Source organism: Cuculus canorus, chromosome 1 (assembly GCF_017976375.1).
Source record: "Cuculus canorus isolate bCucCan1 chromosome 1, bCucCan1.pri, whole genome shotgun sequence".
Lineage (NCBI taxonomy): Eukaryota > Metazoa > Chordata > Aves > Cuculiformes > Cuculidae > Cuculus > Cuculus canorus.
In genome coordinates, this window is record NC_071401.1 from 136,220,439 (window position 1) to 136,238,277 (window position 17,839).

Below are 17,839 nucleotides of genomic sequence, written 5' to 3' on the forward strand. Positions count from 1 at the left end.
TGCTAATATAATTTTGATTACAGGGAATTTGGGCAAAATGCTTTTCTTCAGTACAACAGTGTGGTGAAATACAAGCAATAATGTCATACTTCTTAATTTTTTAAAAAAGAACATTAACTTTCAGTCAATATGTCCTTCTATTGGGACTCTCAGCCATTACATTATTGACTCTGCACGGGAACTTTGATTAAAAACACTTTGGGAGAGAATACATATTTCTGAACTTACAAAATGCAGTTTTCTCCACTTAGTAAACAGTATGAAGGAAAATAATTGCAGTCATCACTTTGTTTTAATTAATATTAAAATTGCTAAAAAACATTGCTTCCTTTTAAGTCCAATTAAGTTGATGCTATAAAAGCCTAAATCTCTCTTCTGAGAACAGTTACTCTTTCAAGTATCCAAATCAGCTTAAGAATCTAAGTCCAATTTTAAAACCGATTTTAGGTGCCCAAAAATACAAACAGGCACCTAATCACTTTTATTCTATGTGGCTTACAGCAAGAACCACCTCATTCAGTGCTGGTTAGGTGTTTGAAAAGTAGGTGTCTATCAACATTGGACATCTAGGCTCCCCTGGGAATGATAATGAAGGTAAATACCTTCACAGGCTACACTGTCCTACCTGCTGAAGAACAGGCTGAATCAATTCCTGGAAATGCCTTTTCTTGAATAGCACGAGAAATTCTTGATGCACATACATCCAAAAGAATAGATTAATCTCCTTCTTAAAGTCTTTACGTCAAGATCTACTTCTGAAGAGCATGTTCAGGCCCTCTCTGGTCTCTAAGAATTGAAATACTTTTGAAAGCTTTCTCTAAGGCAAATGAAATGTCTAGTTCTCACTGTAAGCTTCAGTTATTCCCAAGAACTTTGAAGTTTCAGGTGCTTTTCCAAATTATGTTTGTGAGGCCATGTGTTCTTGGAATTCTCTTAGCGTTGTTTCTTACGATTAGTTGTCTTATAGAAAAAGTGAAATAGTCCATGGACTAATGGAGCAATTCAAGGAACTAGAGTTACTTGTCTTCAAATGTTGTCACATTGCTCTATGGCGTGTAGGTTTATCTTCAGGGGAAGGTGTTACTTAAGGAAATTTTGACATTCTCTGTAGCAATTTCCTCCCAGACTAGTTTGTTAACAAACTTAGAATCTAATACTAGATGAAAACAAACTTAGAATCTAATACTAGATGAAAACAATAAAACAGACACACCAGATAATTCAGAAAATAAACAGTCTGCTGTTTATTGTGGATCTAAATGAATTCAGAAAGATGACTTAATTTGTCTCTAAAATTCAAATGCCCGCTGCCTAAGACTTTATGTAGTTCCACAGGAAGCATGTTTTCCCACTGGATCAAGACACTTCTGTGTGCTGAAGAAAAGTGTTTTCAATGATGTAAGCTTACAATAAACAGCATAAGGAAAAGACCATTTTCTTTTCAGTGTATCTTCTTTAACGCTGCCAAAGACTCCCCAGTGTAACACTTCTTTCTCTAATTTTTTTGAGTCCTGTCTTATAGTTTATGTTAGTTTAGGAGAGGAATAGGGAGAACACAAATGAAACAGGAATACATTTGGGACATCCATAATGGAACTATCAGCATCGACTATGATTAATGTAGATGATTATGTAGACAAAGGTATGATCAGCAGTTTGTATAAGCTCCTGAGGAGATTGTCGCATTCTCTAGGTTTATTAAGCTTGAGAAATCTCTTCTACCTCAAAGGGGCAGAGAAGAAATGTCATTTAAACTACTTTCAAGGTGAAATAATATTAGGCTTTCCAACAGTGTAGCTCAAGTAACATTTTAAATTCCTCTAATTATATCAGACTGTCCTTAACACAAAGCTTGCCAAGGCTATGGGAGAAACTGTTGAATGAATGGAGAGACCCTGCGAGACTGAGAACAACAAATTCAGTTCCTGTATTCTCCATGCTGCTTCTTTTTGCCTTGAGGTAATACTCCAAGGGAAAAGGGAGACTTGATGTTTTGCCTGTCCCTTTCGGCTTCCTCATCCTCATCGTATCTTTCATCCTCATCTTCATCTTCACCTTCACTTTGGTGAGGGCTGGAATGCTGAGAGACAGAAGGTGACGGTGGCACTGATGAAGGCCTGGGGTACCTGAAGCCTTCCGTCTGACAGAGAGAAGTTGTATATATTATCTCAGTGTTCCTCAATTGGTTGTATACAGTAACTCAAGGCTATCCACACCTCGAAAAAAACTAATGGTGAGATGTAAGCTAGACCTGCTCTACATTCTAAAATTTAACTTGCTTGAACCTAGGTCCCCTCAGTACTTCTCTGCCCGTAAGTACATACTTGTACAGCACTCATCTTTAGTCTGTGCCATAAAAAATACAAAATATGCGTTGAAAAATATGACTGTCTTTCCTGAGGTTTGAAACCATCAACACAACACAAAATTCTTCTGTACTCTGTAGTCAGAACATGCTTATTGAAATTCAGAATTCAGTCTGAAGTTTTAAAACAATTTTCTAGTTATAATGTCAATATCTACAAAACCAAAAGCAAGCAAAGACGGTTGACCTGAGCCTCCTTTCTCCTAATTTAAAAAAAAATAGCTCCTCTCTGGAGGTGTCTGGAGGTTTGGTTTCAAATAACATGGTTCTTACATTGCATTTCAGCAGCCTCCCTCCTCAAAGCAGTGCTAATATGCACTATGAAAGTTCTTTATAAAAGCGTAACTTCGACCTGACCCCTTGCAGTTCCAGCCACAGCATCCTCCTCAAATACTATGTATAGATGAAGACAATATTTTGCCTCACTTTCCCTAGAACTTCTTTTCCCAGCTTCCCTTCTATTTGGTTTGTGCAGAACATCTCCATAGCATTCGTCAGAAGCAAAATTAGAAGCTGCCAGTTTTCTAATAGGAATTTCAAAGGCCAGTTCCTCATCTAGTTTGAACTGTCATAGTCCCGTCTAGGTCACTTTAAATGACCTGAAGAACTCTTATTGCATTGCACCTGGTACCTCCAGTGTTTGCATCTGATACCATTACAACTCCCACGTTAGGCTTGGATCTATAAACTGCTGAGCTTTTAATCATGAGCTTCTACTTCCCTTCAGTTAAAACAAGACTTGCTCTCTTCTCTCTCTTTCTGTCACACACACACACTTCCTCTCTCTCTTTGTAAAGCCGCAAAAAATGCAGAGGAATTCATTTCCAAAAATCAGACTTTACCTTGGGTGGAGCACTTGGTTCCATCTCAAATTTATCTGGGAATGTTCTGCTGAGGGCCAAGTGTCTGGCATGCATGTAATACTGCAACATAAAAGAGAAGCCTTTACTAGTCAAGGAAATCTTGAATAAATTTAAGTAGGAAAAAAAGGAGAACATAAAATGAGTATCTTCTAAAAGATTATACTGAACAAAGGCTGAACATTTTCAGCTAAGGTGGATCCAATTGATATCGCTGCTTGTAACGAACACATTGCTGTGAAGTAGTGAGCTATTCATGTTAGATTCACACTGTATGAGAGTCTGGAACAGAAGCTGAATGAAGTTTTAGTAAGACTAAGACATACCAAGAAGGAAACCAGCACTTGTCTCAGTCAGTGTAGTTCTTATTGAGTATTATTTATCCCTCAAGACAGAACGGGCTTTTTTTTAACAAGGAAAATTTACATCTTTAAGTAGGCATGTGTAGATGCATAAACTTTGGACCCATCCTGGCATAGAAAACATATGTAACAGTTGCAAAGAAGTAACATTTATAATTTTACTGAGGCCTGGTATATAAAAATTCTGCAAAAATATTTATGGATTCACCATATTAATGGGCCTCCATCATGTGCCTATTAAAAACAGCTTGTTGCGCTAGGATCTTATATAAACAATAAGGTATATTGGAGCACGACTAGGTCCAAAACAGCTACAAAACAGTTACACGTGCATCCACTTGGTCCTGTAGACTTGAGAATACTGCTTTGCTACTGTCTTCTTAGTAGGACGTACTGCAGTGTTTTCTCTGCCAGATTGAAAACACTATTTTGCCTTTAAGGTACAGGGGTGTTTTAGGAGTGTTGAGGAGCCAGAAAGCCCACAAGCAATTTAGAAAAAACATTTAAGACTTTTGAAGGAGTCCAGATGACTTTGGAGCACAAATCCTACTTACTGTAAGGTTGCCAGTGTTGTCAGACACAAGCTTTTTATACTGTCTTTAGCACGAGGAATACAAAGACCTCAGTGTGACTGGCTTCTCCTCGAGCCTACACAGTTAAGTCATGACTCTCCTTACTCCTGGAGAATGGAAGCATTACATTGCAGTGTAAAGGGAGGCTTTGTCTTTAGCACTTTTGAGAGATGCTTTTCAGAACAGGAATATCTCCTTGCATTGTAGCATGATGCTGAAAATTGCTAGTTAGACCTATGTGTCTGGAATTTTTAATACCTCTATTACATAGTTTCACACACCCTGCCTAGGTATCTCCAGTCTAACAGATCTGAGAGCCTCTCAGTTCGGTTTCTTTGGATGATCCTCTGGCGACGAGACTGCTGACAAAATCCGTACAAGAACTGAGTCAGCTGGTTGCATGATTCATCAGGTGAGCGGAACCTCCTGTCAACTATGTAGATGCCTGAAAGACAAAAAAAGGGTGAGGATGAGTGGAACTGAAAAAACGGGATCTGACCTCTTACATTTCCTTTCCACCTTCTGTCACATAGTCTTACAAACATTACATGTATTATATGTCCTTTTTAATACTAGAACTGGAACATTTGTTACTATTCTGGTGGAATAGAAAGCTACAGAGAAATACGTATTTTTTTATTTTAATTTTCTTTACCTCTCAGGATGAAATTCAGCAAATTATTCAAAACTCAGAGGCTTTATTGTTGTTACATAAGTACGTTCAAAAGGATTCAAGAGTTTCTGGATAAAGATATATGATTTTTATCTCCCATAATTTTTTTAAATAATGACTGGTTAAAAAAAATCTAGTTCTTTCCTAGTTTGCAGTAGAGTTTGGAGGTGTGGATGATTAGAATCAGTCTGTTGGAGAGAGGCTGTGTTTGCTGAAGAAATAAAAGTGTTTCCATAGAGATAGCTCACTCACATACATTAGTTGATGCATTATACAATTCTGGTAGAGAGAGGACTTAGGTAAACATTGCCTCTATGTAGTTTGTCGAGATCAACACTTTATTCCTTCACCAGGGTGTTGGGTAGAAGAGTATACTAGACCTTAGCTATCTTAACGGACAAGAGATATGTACAAGTACCTTAACTGAAGTGCCTGGTGTCCCCTAGGAGTGAACAGTAAATTATGATAGCCCTCACATCTATGTTATGGCTGAGAAGAGCAAGTGACCTGTGCTTTTGGTCTGTGACCTTTCTGAGAACTCTCAAAGACATGCCTACCCAGGCAGGTGTAGCTGAATTTTGCAATTGGCTCTACCCCAGCCCCTAGGTCAGGGTACAGTTGGTACCAGTGTACAGCTGTCATTGCCTGACTGTGCAGAGAAGCACACGCTCTCCTCCTTACTACACTCCAATCATGAACCATTTCTAAACCTTTATGAAGAGATTCTGTCTTGTAACTAGGTTCCTTTTATTTTCACTGGTTTATTTTTTAGTGTATATAATACTTTACTCTTTGTTTGGTTGTGGGTAAGTTTCACCGGCATTGAGGTGCCGGTACATCTTTCTTGGACTATTCAAAGAGAAGCAGATTTTCACTTTCCTTTTGAAGGGCTCAAAGGGTTAGGCTGTAACCAGAAGTATTAAAGCGAAGTGCTGGGAGACTCCAGATTAGGCATGAGGAGTGCTGAGTTTGGAAGGATAAAACAATTGAAAGGTTAAAGAGAGACAAAAGAGAAAGTACCAAGAAAGGATTTAGATAAATGTGAAAGCCTGAATGGCTTGTTCAACATAGCGAGTTATCCCGAGCTCTGAATATATTCCCCCAATGAACTCCATTGCAGTAGTGAAAGCACAAAATTAAGGAGTCACAGCATCCTTGCTATGCTTTTCGCATTCTTAGGTCAGAGGCAGTATTTTGATATGTTGTTAAGAATTTTACCATAAGCTGCTGGGTCAGCAACATGTTCTTGCATGAAACAACCAAATCCAGAAAGGTTTGTGGTTACACTGGGAATGCCCATCACAGTACATTCAGCTGTAAAAAGAAACAGATAAAAAGTATTTCAGGGAGATATATTTCAAATGGTTTCACCCTGAGAGAAATAAGAAACAGGCAGACGGTTCCGTAACACCAGAGCTGCTCTGAAAAATGTCCAGTGAAAACTACTATGCTTTGTTGTGGATTTGGAGAAAAAGATAAAAGAAAGAAAGAAAATTAAACTTTAAAGAGAAAATTTTAACTGAAAACTTTATAGGAGAACAGTGTTGAAATAGAGAACCTCAATATATGGTCTGTACTATTTGCTTGGATTTTAAATTGAATCCTATTGTACACATCTGTTCGTTAGTTGTTCACAACAATTTACAAAACCGAATCTCTTAAGTGCAAGAGCATGTTAAAGTTTGTATTTGGATGTTTATGGTCCCCATAGCAAGAAAAAAAAACAACAAACCCCATTGTTAACTCCAGAGTGCATTCAAAGCAGATGTGGATCCAGTTTTATAAAATTAGAAAATGGATACATCTTTTGTAGTTATTTCTATCATTGCTGTGCGTGAGGATAACTACTTAAGGCTCAAAGAGGTTTTATCTTAAGCTTAAGACAGCATGCAGATAAAATACTCCAGTCTTTGAAGCGCTGAAAGCCATCTAGGTGGCTGTTGTCAATATGACAATAAAACCAGTGTCTATAAAACACAGATACAAGTCTACCTTAATAAAAGTCACTTTGTTTCTGGGAGGATTAGATGGGTATCAACAAAGAGAAGGATTTCTGAATTATTAACAGAAAGATAAACTACCTTTTTAACTAGTGTAAATCACAGCTTTTCTCAAAACTGCTAAATACCAGCCTAACTTTTCTGTCCAGGTTTACTTTAATGTTAACTTCAAAATCATCCCTGTCTGTCATGCTTTCTTTATACCCTAGCTGAGATCAGAACAGGAAGAGAAATTGCTGGAATGCAAGACAGTTGTCTTACTCGGAATTGAGCACAACTTTTACTTGGAGAGGAATAGCTCTGGAAAATGACTAAGTTTGCAAAATTTCTATTCTGATTCATTGGTTTACAACAAATGCTTTTCAAGGAGGACCCCCAACTTTAAGATGCGTATCAACACTACAGAGTGTATTTTAGAGGACATAAAAAAGCCAGACACCTAGGCTCTTATCTCTGTAGATATTCAAGTTCATAGGTTGCACTGATATCATTGGGTGTTAAGTACTTTTTCAAATCTAGCTGATTTTTTAATGCCAGAAACTACATGCTCTCTATATCTTTAGAAATTTCCATTTAATTCTTTGAGATTCACAGAAACACAGAATGGTCAGGGTTGGAAGGGATCTCTGGAGATCATCTAGTCCAATCTCCCTGCTAAAGATGGTTCGCCTAGAGCACCAGTTGCACAGAAATGTGTCCAGGTGGTTTTGAATACCTCCTGAGAAGGAGGCTTCACAACCCCCCTGGGCAGCCTGTGCCAGTGCTCTGTCACTCTTGCAGTAAAGTTTTTCCTTATGTTAAGGTGGAACTTCCTATGTTCCAGTTTGTTCCTGCTGCCTCTCTTCCTGTCCTTGAGAAGATTACGGCCACATCCTTTCAACACCTGCACCTTAAATATTTATAAGCATTGATAAGGTCCCCTCTCAGGTTTCTCTTTCCTATTGCATTCTCTATCACTGCATGTATTTGTGGTAAATACCTTAAATACGGTGTTACAAGATTGTATCAGAATTAACTCTTGTCTGGAATGAAATCCACTGAAATAAGTTGGCTGGTAGTAACAGATTTCTCATCCTACTGTTTTCAATATGTACATTCTTACAAATCTTCTTTAAAAATCCTTGAATCAAGTCAATAATTAGGTTTTAAAAGTGATTTATTTTTTGGTTCTAAAGCCACGGAAAATCAAAAGATTACATGCTTGTATGGGAAAGGGTGCAGCACAGGGACAAATGTGAGTAGTTGTCAGTCAATAGATGCCATTTTATACCACATGGCCCCCAATTTTGCCAGCAGTAAGACCTTTGGACTGCAGAGGAAACAAAGCCAAAATAGTTTTTTCCAGCACTCCTGAAGAAACTGGCTGCAAACCTATACTGCATCAATAGAATGGGTATTCAACTTTCAATACTAGCTAAGTGTACAGATTGCCTACCTGGAGTGTAACCCCAGGGTTCATAGTATGATGGAAATACACCAAGGTGGCATCCTCTAACAAACTCCTCATAGTCCAAGGGCAGCAATGGGCTTGTCGAAGAAAGAAACTCTGGATGTACGATCACCTGGATATTCAAAACTTACATTAGAGGTGAAAAGAAACCATCATCAATACATTTTAATTCTCAATAACTAAAAGCAATTTCTTCACTCTGACCTTTTCCTAAGTGTCTTTGCCCATCTGTAATCTAATTAAATTTCCACATTAAAATGTATTCTGCCTGTGCGCAGTCTTGTCCTGGAAAGAGCACTAATAATGAACCCTCTTTCTGGACAGGTCTTCGTCTTTATGCTTGTTGACAAAGGAAGACCATGTGCACTGATAATCATGCCCTAAGGCATTGCATTTAGCAATACCAAATTAGTTCTCTTAGTCTATCGCGCCAAGGTAAGGAGTAGTGGGATGTCTGGCTCTAGAGGAGGCTTCAGGAGGATACATGACTTTTGCACTTCACAGCATCCAGCTGTAACATAGGAATGCTTATGGTACACAATGGATCTCTCAAGAGAGAATTTTGAAACCAGACATACTATAGCCCCATCGTCACATTCCTGTGCCTAGGCTAATCTTGCTGAAAGACAAAGCTTACTAACTTAGGCTAATGTCCTGCTTTCAGGACCCAAGCTAATTTATCTGTGTGACTCTGCAGGGCTTGGGGTCACTCTCCCATATTCCAGTGCTAAGTAGAGAAGTGCCTTGTGTACGCTGTTCAGTCATCTTTGTGAGGAAGAAGTCTGAGGGAAGGGTTTAAGCTTCTCTGGGGTTTTTCCCCACATAAACATACTACAGCCATTATTCTATGTCAAGGAAATGCTTTTATCCTTTCTTAATAATACAGTCATGCTACCTACTTGAATAAAGTACCACATGAATGTGTTAAACAGTAAATGGGTTGTAAACTCATTATACAAGCTTATTTGATCCCAGTGAATGAGACAAGATTTTCTACTGGCATTGCTGAGACTATTTTTCACATGCTAACTCTGTCTGCACTGATATGTCATACATCTCTCAAAATGACTTTCCCTTTGAAGTTTACAGAATTTTTGCCCATCACATTTAGCTCATTCAGTATTAAGTCTGCTGATGCAGCAGGTAATTTTCCAGTAGTAAAGGCAGTTTTGTACAAACTTGCCATATACCGAGCAAGTCAAGACTACTGAGAGACAGGAAGAGGCATCTGCACTGTTATATACACTCTGCTTTCTAATGACTCTGAGCAGTTAGTTCTAAGGATTTTTTTATTACATTTATATACAGTACATCTTTCCACTCTTCTTTTGTTACATCTAGTATATTATTACCATGTTATGTTCCCAGAGCTCATTGGAGGCTCACAGTTAGCAGAGAATATGTTAAGCTAAGGAGAAGCAGCTAGGAAGTTGAAGAAAATGTTTGTTCAGTTATTGTCATGGGTTTAAAAGCCAAAACTCTGTGAACAAGTGAGATGTCATTGCAGAGGGACTATGGATCTGCCTTTAAAAAGAAGGTTTGGAAGAGCAATAATTTGCAGTTTTGGGTTCTACTTTGAATAGATATATAATGAAGTAGTCATAGTCAACAGAGAATGCTAGAGGTTGCCAGACCAAAAAGAATCTTTGGCAGACTTCTGAAAGTAGAAGCTGATCATCTCTGTGTTCTAGTGAGAGAGACAAGGAAGGAAAGAGAAGATTTATTTACCTACATTTAGCTTCAACGGCTAATGCAAACATGAGCACAGCATGAACTGGAAGTATTTCTGCTCAGGATCAAAGCCATGGTTACCTTCTACAGCAAATGCTGAGTGGGCACCATCCTTAAGAGGTGAACCAATACTCCAGAAATGTCTGTGCTCAGTCTCTGGATCTCCTGTTGTAAGCAAATGAGTCTATTACAGAGTTTCACATCAGAGTGCAAACAATCTATGGCACTTTCTGGATTTCAGGAGTAGTAGCTTCTCATCCACAACTTCTCTGGGCAACCCATTGCAGTGAGTCACCACTCTCACAGAAAAAAAACTCTTCCTAATTCATATTCATATTGGGAAGAAATTTTTTACCGTGAGGGTGGTGAGGCACTGGAACAGGTTGCCCAGAGAAGTTTGGATACTTCGTCCCTGGAGATGTTCAAGACCAGGTTGGATAAGGCTTCAAGCAACCTGATCTAGTGGAAGGCCTCACTGCCTTGTGGCAGTTAGGGTGGAACTAGGCGATCTTTAAGGTTCCTTCCAATCCAAACCATTCTATGATTCTATGATTGAGTACAGAAGTCAGACATGAAAACAGTTCCTAATATCAGATATCTAACTTGAAATTAACTTGGTTAAACAGCAACTGCGGAAATCTGTGAAGTGACTGTTATCCTGGAAAGGGAGGAAGAGGGAAGTACTCTACTAGTATAATACTGCCTATCAAGAATTTGACTGCACTCCCCACGCTAATGATCCTAACTGAGACTGTATGAGAAATTTCATTTTATATCTAAAATGAAAATCACAAAATGTACCTTTACTCTGTCTGTCCGGTTATTGAAAAGGCCAATGCGTCGGATGGTATTGAGGATTGGATCATTGCCATCGTCAATCATGTTGTGGGTGGTCACTGGAGGCAGACAGTGTCGCTAAAGAAAGTAAAGGGAATCTGTAAGCCAGCAAAAACGGTTGACAAAGAGTCTTCTTACCACATTCTAAGGTTAGTGGAAGATGATGCAAGATTTTGTCATCAGTGTAGATAGGTTTTTTTACCCTTTCATTATGAGGTAAGAAAGGAAAGTTATGGCCATATAATTTTATCTTCTATACACCTAAGTCCCAAAATAGACAATAAAATCTGTCTCAGAATTTGTTTCATTTACCTCAAAATAAATGTATTTGTACTAACTTCTAGAAAGGCCTAACATTTAACTTTAAAAGGTTTTAGTCAATGCTTTATGTCTCCTTAAGAGACTTACTTTACATATTTAATAAAAAGAGAAGAATCCAGGCTTCAGGAGCAATGTGAAGTTCACACTTAATGCAGAAGAAAAAAATCAGGAATTTTGGTGTCCTGCATGTGACTGGGGGAGTGTCCATGGATTTCCCAAAAGAATTAGTTTGGGTCATATTCTCATTAAAATCAATCACAGCTGATCTTTAAATGTTACCAATGAGAAGTACATTTGCTGAAAAGTTCTTTTTCAAGGCATGCATATCACTATATGTCATATAACAATCCTTGCACATAGTCATGTACCCCTACTGACATTTATAATACGTTTGTGTAAATAATACATTTTCTGACCTGAGTTGAAAAGATGGCTCTTTTCATAATGGTTATATCATCTCGGTCAAGAATCTTGTTCAAGTCTGGAATTTCTCCTCTGCAGAGGCAACACAGAGTCTGTTTCAACAAATGGCTTATTACCAATTATATAAAAGAAAAGAAGAAATGACAAACAAGGTCTGATCTGAAGTCTGCTGATGTCAACAATACTCCTTCCTTTATTTTCATGGCTCTTCTATATTCCTTATGTTTTGTTTTCCCATATACTTGCTGACCTTCCAGTTCGCTTCCACAAAAGCTAAGAGTTGTTTTTTTCTGTTTTTCAGACATATCTTTTTCTTGCTGAAGTCATCTCATCTGTGTTTTGGGTCATTCACTTTCAACTGGCTTTTGGAAGTCTCTGACTAAGCCACTAATGTGTATTACTTTGTCTCTGGTGTTTTTTTAAGCTGAGTGAATAAGCCTTTGTGTGGCCTATTTTTGTGGTGAATAAGCCTTTGTGTTAGACATCCCCCATGTCTCTTAAGACTCTTTCCACAACTGAGTGCTACTACCTTTAATTTTTTTTCTCTGTGATTTGCCTATTGAACAAGTAACCTGCATATGGAATGGAAGGTCCCATATCCTTCTCCTATGCCCTTCCTATGGATGTCAAAATTACTTACACAAAGAGTAGAAGCACAGAAACACCACAGGTTAGCCAGCTGAATACGTGGCTCTGCAAGGCAGAGGAAAGTAACCTATACACTCACTTTAGCAGGGCATTGTAGAGTTTCTTTCCAAACTTTTCTTTCACAGATTGTGCAGTGTCCCTAGGAAAATAAATAAATACATGTATGAAACAGGAGAATCCAAGACAAAGACAGAATAAAAGAGATCTCTGCTATTGGAAATTAAATTGTACTTTCATGTATACTGATGGAATCAAGAATGCAGCAGCAGACAGAGGTCTGGCTCTCAAAGTTCTTTTATACTGCCAGCAGCCACACTGATGGATTTCAACATGACTGAGGATTTGACCTGCTTCCAAAGATGTGAAAAGCCAGGAGCAGACCTCACTAGTGATTACTTCTAATATTTTGCTCTGATCAGTAGACCACACTTTCATCTCAGCTATAAAAAAGAGCATATATATGACTCTATGTAGAGAAATACAATCATTAACATTGGACACTAGTCAAGACTAAAAGGTCTCCAATTTAACTTGACCTAGTAGAAAGATGTAAGATAAATGAGTTAAACAATCAGGGATTTCAAAGCAAGCTTCTCCCTTTACTTTCTACCCTATTTCCTAACTAAAAGACTTTTGAAAACAAGTATTAGACTAAAAGGTATTTTACCATAAATTACTTTGCAAACAAAAAAAAACTTCCTGGAAAGCTCAGGCTATGTTTTAAGCTAATAATAAAACTTGTGAAAACGTTATATTTTAGCTGAGAAAGAACTCCAGTGAGCAACTCTTCTAAAAGCAAAGAGCCATTTATATTATCCTGCCTCTACTCAAAATAACTTGAAAGTACACCTAGAAGTGCTGTTGTCAAAATAGCAAATGCAGTCTCAATTTGAGTAAAACATCTTCATGGAACTTTTCCTTTCTTCCTGATTTCTAAGAATTATACTTTGGAATAAGAGAAAACTCCTTAAATCAAATCTTAAACTTTACCAAGCTGAGAATCTACATATTTGTTAGTTGCTCTCTCTCAACTCACATAGACACAACAGAGAATGATTTAAGTTTGGATGAGCTCTAAAGCAGCTAAATGTCAAACCACATTGATCCAAATCCCAGTAAACTAGTCCCCTCATAATTATATTTTCATGGACTCATGCTATGAATAATATCCAAACTTAGCCCAGATAGGTTAGACCGCATTTTCAGAAGCAGAGGAAACAAGGGATTTTACATACCATATCAGCCATTGTCTATTCCTTTATAAGTGCAAAGCACTTCTTGTATTTAATTTGACATCCTTAAAATCATCTAATGCTATTATGTAATACTGATATAAAGAAGTTTTATCCAGGAGTTCCAGATCATGACAATGCTGCATACGATGATGCAGAGAGTCTTTTACTTTTCACAGAGTGGGAAGAATAGCTAGAAACAGCATTTTTTCATAATTTCACACCTTTAGGCTTATATTTACTGTTACTATTGTGCCTGCACTATTGAACATCAGAGAAATAACCATGTAGTGGAGATACAACAGGGGAAAACCCTTGCATATTTCATGTAATTTAAACTTTTCTAATATCCATAAATTATTTTTTTTAATGTGTACTTGTTGTATTGTATTCCATCATTACATACCTTATATCAAACACAAAGCAGGGGCCAAAAGCACTTGTTGCAAGCATGGCTGTTTCTTGCTGCACTCACTTTAATTTCCTACAGTTCTTGCATACAGAGTTCTCATTAAAAACTCTGACTGTTGCCCCACTTTAGTCACCTACATTTTAAGTTAGTTGCACAGATCCTCCACACATTGCCGAGGGTGGCAGTCCATTTCAGAGGACGAGTCCCTCCACCCATCTTAGATACTTTCTGAAGTGGTATAGGACGAAACCACATTTGGAGAGAGCCATCACTCTTCACTTGTAGTGCAGGCAGCTCACGTGCATTACTTTTAACAAGCCAGAGTTGGACAATTAATTCCAACCTCTACATTTGTGGTACCTGATTTCACCATGGTAAATAGGTAGAATGTTTCCTGTAAGTCCCAAGAAGTTGCTGTGTGATGACTCCAGGGATAGTCTATAGGCTAAATAGATTTCTCATATCTATCTTCTTTTCCAGATAACACAAAAGGTAAATTATTTCAATGACACTTGTTAAATTATTTCTGTAACTGCATTTGTGCAGGTTTAGCATCTGTTCATCAAAGACTCCAACTTGCTTGCTGATATCCAAAAAATGAGTCAAAAGGTCATCTGCTTGAGGCAGTTAATGACACAACAAGAGAAATAGTTTCCTTCTCTTAATCCCTTTCATCTACAGATCTCTGAGTAATTTAGACTTCCGTCATTTTATAAACCTAGAACTGGCATCAGAAAGAGGCTAAACACAGTGAGACATAGGCATAAAACCAGAAGCTAGGTCTTGTGCGTTTTAGTCACTCAGCTTTACAACCAGCTTCCTTATTTCTTCAGCAGTTTAACTGCTCTAGCAGCCTAATAAGGTGCACATTTCCATTTCCCAGCTTAGACGATTAAACTGCAAATAAGTTGAATGAAATAGTATTTCCCACTTTTTTTTAAAAAAAGTCATCCTTGATAACCCATAACCAATTTTCTTTATGATTTTGAACCTTTGGTTTTGCCACATCTCTCGGCTTAGAAGTACCTGACAAAGTGTCTTTTTCTACATAGAATCACATAGCAGTTAAAGAGAGATGAAAGTTAAGGTTGCTCCTGCCTTGACTTTTGTTTGGGAAATTGTAAAATGAAAACTGTCAAACTAAGAAGGGCTGTGACAACTTTCCCTTATAACTGTAAGTTCCTACGCTTGTATATGGCCATTGCTTATTTTGGGCTATACAGAAAATTACACGCAAGTGTTATCAACTGATATTCTGCTGGATTAGACAGTACCATTTCCATATTTCTAAACAAAAGAGGAAGTATACTTGATTTCTTTTTCACATTGGTGACAGAGAAGCTCATTCTGGCAAATTAGCAGGTGGTCCTTATTTTATGGAAGCTCAATGGCATGTCCAAAGAGAGTGTTAGAAACAGTCAGAAGACATCCAGAATGCTGGATTTTCCAAATCCTTTGACTTTGTCACTGTAAACATGTACTATTCGCTGACTTGTTACAAAGAATGGCAAGGAAGATTACTAAAAATAACCTAGAAAAAAAAGAGAAATATCTGCCCTTATTTATCAATCCCACCTCTTTCACCCCCTCAAATACATTCTAGTTCTGCACAATCCTTGTTTTTAGCAAAGCAAAGAGCACTATTCTTCATCAGAAACTTCTACATGTCTCCGCATTTCACTGTATAAGGATCTCAGTGAGAATGGCAATTACCAGAGCTGCTTCCGAACTGCTTGTCCTTTCAAGGTTTCCACGTTGAAATTGTTTGTCTTTGCTGGCATGATGAAGAACACGACTACTGTAATATCAGTCTTATGAACCTACATGCACATGAGATGGAGAGGAAAAAAAAAAAAATCTCATTACAAGGTATCCCAGACAACTTTAACAGTAAGAATTAGTCACAGGAAAAGACAATGCACTTCAACTGCTTGTCAAGGAAGGCTCTGATTTTATACCTCTCCCTACAACTATGAAGTTTTGGTCAAATCAGAGATATAGCTGAGGATAGATACAGGTTAATAGATGTCAACTAATTCCAATTTGGGCAAAAGAGATCTTCCTAACTTCTCAAGGTTTAGAAACCATGGATTGAGATGTGAACGTAAACTGCAAAAAATAAAAATCCTACACACATTTTTTCACCTGACACAAACTTTTTTGGCTCAAAGGAGTGTGCAATTAGTTTACTTGCTGGGGTATGCCTAGGCATGGTGTGAAGGATTTCCTACAGTAGCAAGCAGAACTACTTTCTACAGCAACAATGCCCCAGAAGTATGGGCAGAAAGAGGTATGATGGCAACCACTGTCTACCTGAATGCCTGGCAAATAACCTAACAGACGTAAAAAGCTGCAAGTAACTTCTTGCTTATCTCTCACATCCAACTACTGCAAAGGCAAAAAGATTTGCTGTAAAATCTGACTTTTTACTTATAGATGGTTTTACTTGTTGTTTTTTCCTGTGCACTAACAAGATTCAGAATACCAGGTCCCCGAGAGATTCCTTACATGGAGAAGAAAGTACTCCTGTCAGTATCTATTTAAAGAAAACCTAGGTGCAAAGTCTGTTCAGAGCTGTAAAAATTAAATTACTTTAAATTGCCTCCATTCTAAACTTTAGACACATAAACATGTTATTAGCATGCCTTCTTCCAGACTGAGATACAGAGTAATGTTTAGTATAAAACAACCTATGGGATTTTTATAACCTATCATTTTAAGGCTCTTCCCTTCCCTCTCTTCAGGGCAGGTTCAAAGTCCATCATGTTATGATCTCAGCGTGCATGAACAATCTGTCCCAATATTCATATTTTATTTCCTAACATGTCAGTAAGGTTTTCAAGTAGCACAGTAAAAGTACTCTTTAAAATAAAATAACTCCATCCAGTGCTGTTCATGGTCAGGGACACCACTGGGACTTGTTTAAGAGCCACTTTCATTCCCTGATTCATAGGTACAGGTATTCTGCTGTTCCCACTGGAATTACCCCTTGGAATGACTAACAGAGCAAAGGTTCTTCGAATGGCTAATCTGGGCTGACACGCATATTGGAACAGTAATGTAATAAAACTGGGCTCAGCTTATGGGAGAAGCAAGTCTTAGTACACTATTCTGGAGAGCTTTTAAAACTAGCCTGAGTTTTGACTTTCCATCAGCCTAGCTTGTCATTGATGTCATATAAACCGTTAGATACAATAAAAGACTGCTGAAATCATAGCTCAAGCAATTCTTTCCCTCTTAGCACATAACACCTTCCATATTAGCAGCATTTATCATTATTAACTCTGTACATGTCATTAACAGGTAGCTGATATTGCACAGCGCTGCCAAATGACAGAAAGAACACTTAAGTTACATGAGGTGACCTGTTGTGTGAGTGAATGGATTAAATTTTTCTAGAAAGTTCACAGGCTCTAATGGTGTGTTAATAGCAGGTGGTGGTAGAATAAGTGTACTTGGAGCTTTGAAAATTAATAATTTTCTTGCCCCTCCTGACAATATAGTATTGAGATTTTTATCCATATTTTCCATGTCATTTAAATGAAGGAGTACAAAACAGAATGTCTGGGACTACAGCCAACTAATCCTTGGTAGATGACTGAAAACTGATTAGCACCATTTTTAATTTTTTATTTTAAATGCATCAGTCTTTGGGACACATCTGGAGACATTTTCAATTACTTCATTTGTAGATGGTAAGTGCTCTGCTCTTTCATCATGACAAGGCCTAGGTCTTACCTTCAACAAAGTAATATTGAACTAATTTTTACTGGAGGAAATAGAATCATGGAGGAGTGAGTAGTGGCTTCCCCATGCTTATTGATCAGGCCACTGACACACTGTAAATTTTAATGCAAGATTCCAATCCAATGTGACAATAATATCCAAAGATTGAAAAGATCATGGTCAGATACTAATAAATTAAGTAATTTTCTTAAAAAGATATTTTTAAA

The 17,839-nt window shown here is 37.7% G+C and overlaps 1 protein-coding gene across 1 annotated transcript in view; it reads right to left on the reverse strand.

Annotated features, from left to right (window-relative positions):
- Positions 1 to 1,222: 1,222 nt before the first annotated feature.
- Positions 1,223 to 17,839, reverse strand: part of GYS2 (glycogen synthase 2) — a 47,821-nt gene continuing 31,204 nt past the window's right edge. Inside the window, exons 8-16 of the mRNA XM_009569794.2 lie at positions 15,600 to 15,706; positions 12,322 to 12,381; positions 11,588 to 11,666; positions 10,815 to 10,928; positions 8,268 to 8,394; positions 6,051 to 6,146; positions 4,441 to 4,604; positions 3,208 to 3,288; positions 1,223 to 2,140 (exon numbers count right to left, since the gene is read on the reverse strand). Of these exons, the coding sequence (XP_009568089.1) occupies positions 1,919 to 2,140; positions 3,208 to 3,288; positions 4,441 to 4,604; positions 6,051 to 6,146; positions 8,268 to 8,394; positions 10,815 to 10,928; positions 11,588 to 11,666; positions 12,322 to 12,381; positions 15,600 to 15,706 (1,050 nt within the window). The 3' untranslated portion in view covers positions 1,223 to 1,918. The remainder of the gene's footprint in view (positions 2,141 to 3,207; positions 3,289 to 4,440; positions 4,605 to 6,050; positions 6,147 to 8,267; positions 8,395 to 10,814; positions 10,929 to 11,587; positions 11,667 to 12,321; positions 12,382 to 15,599; positions 15,707 to 17,839) is intronic.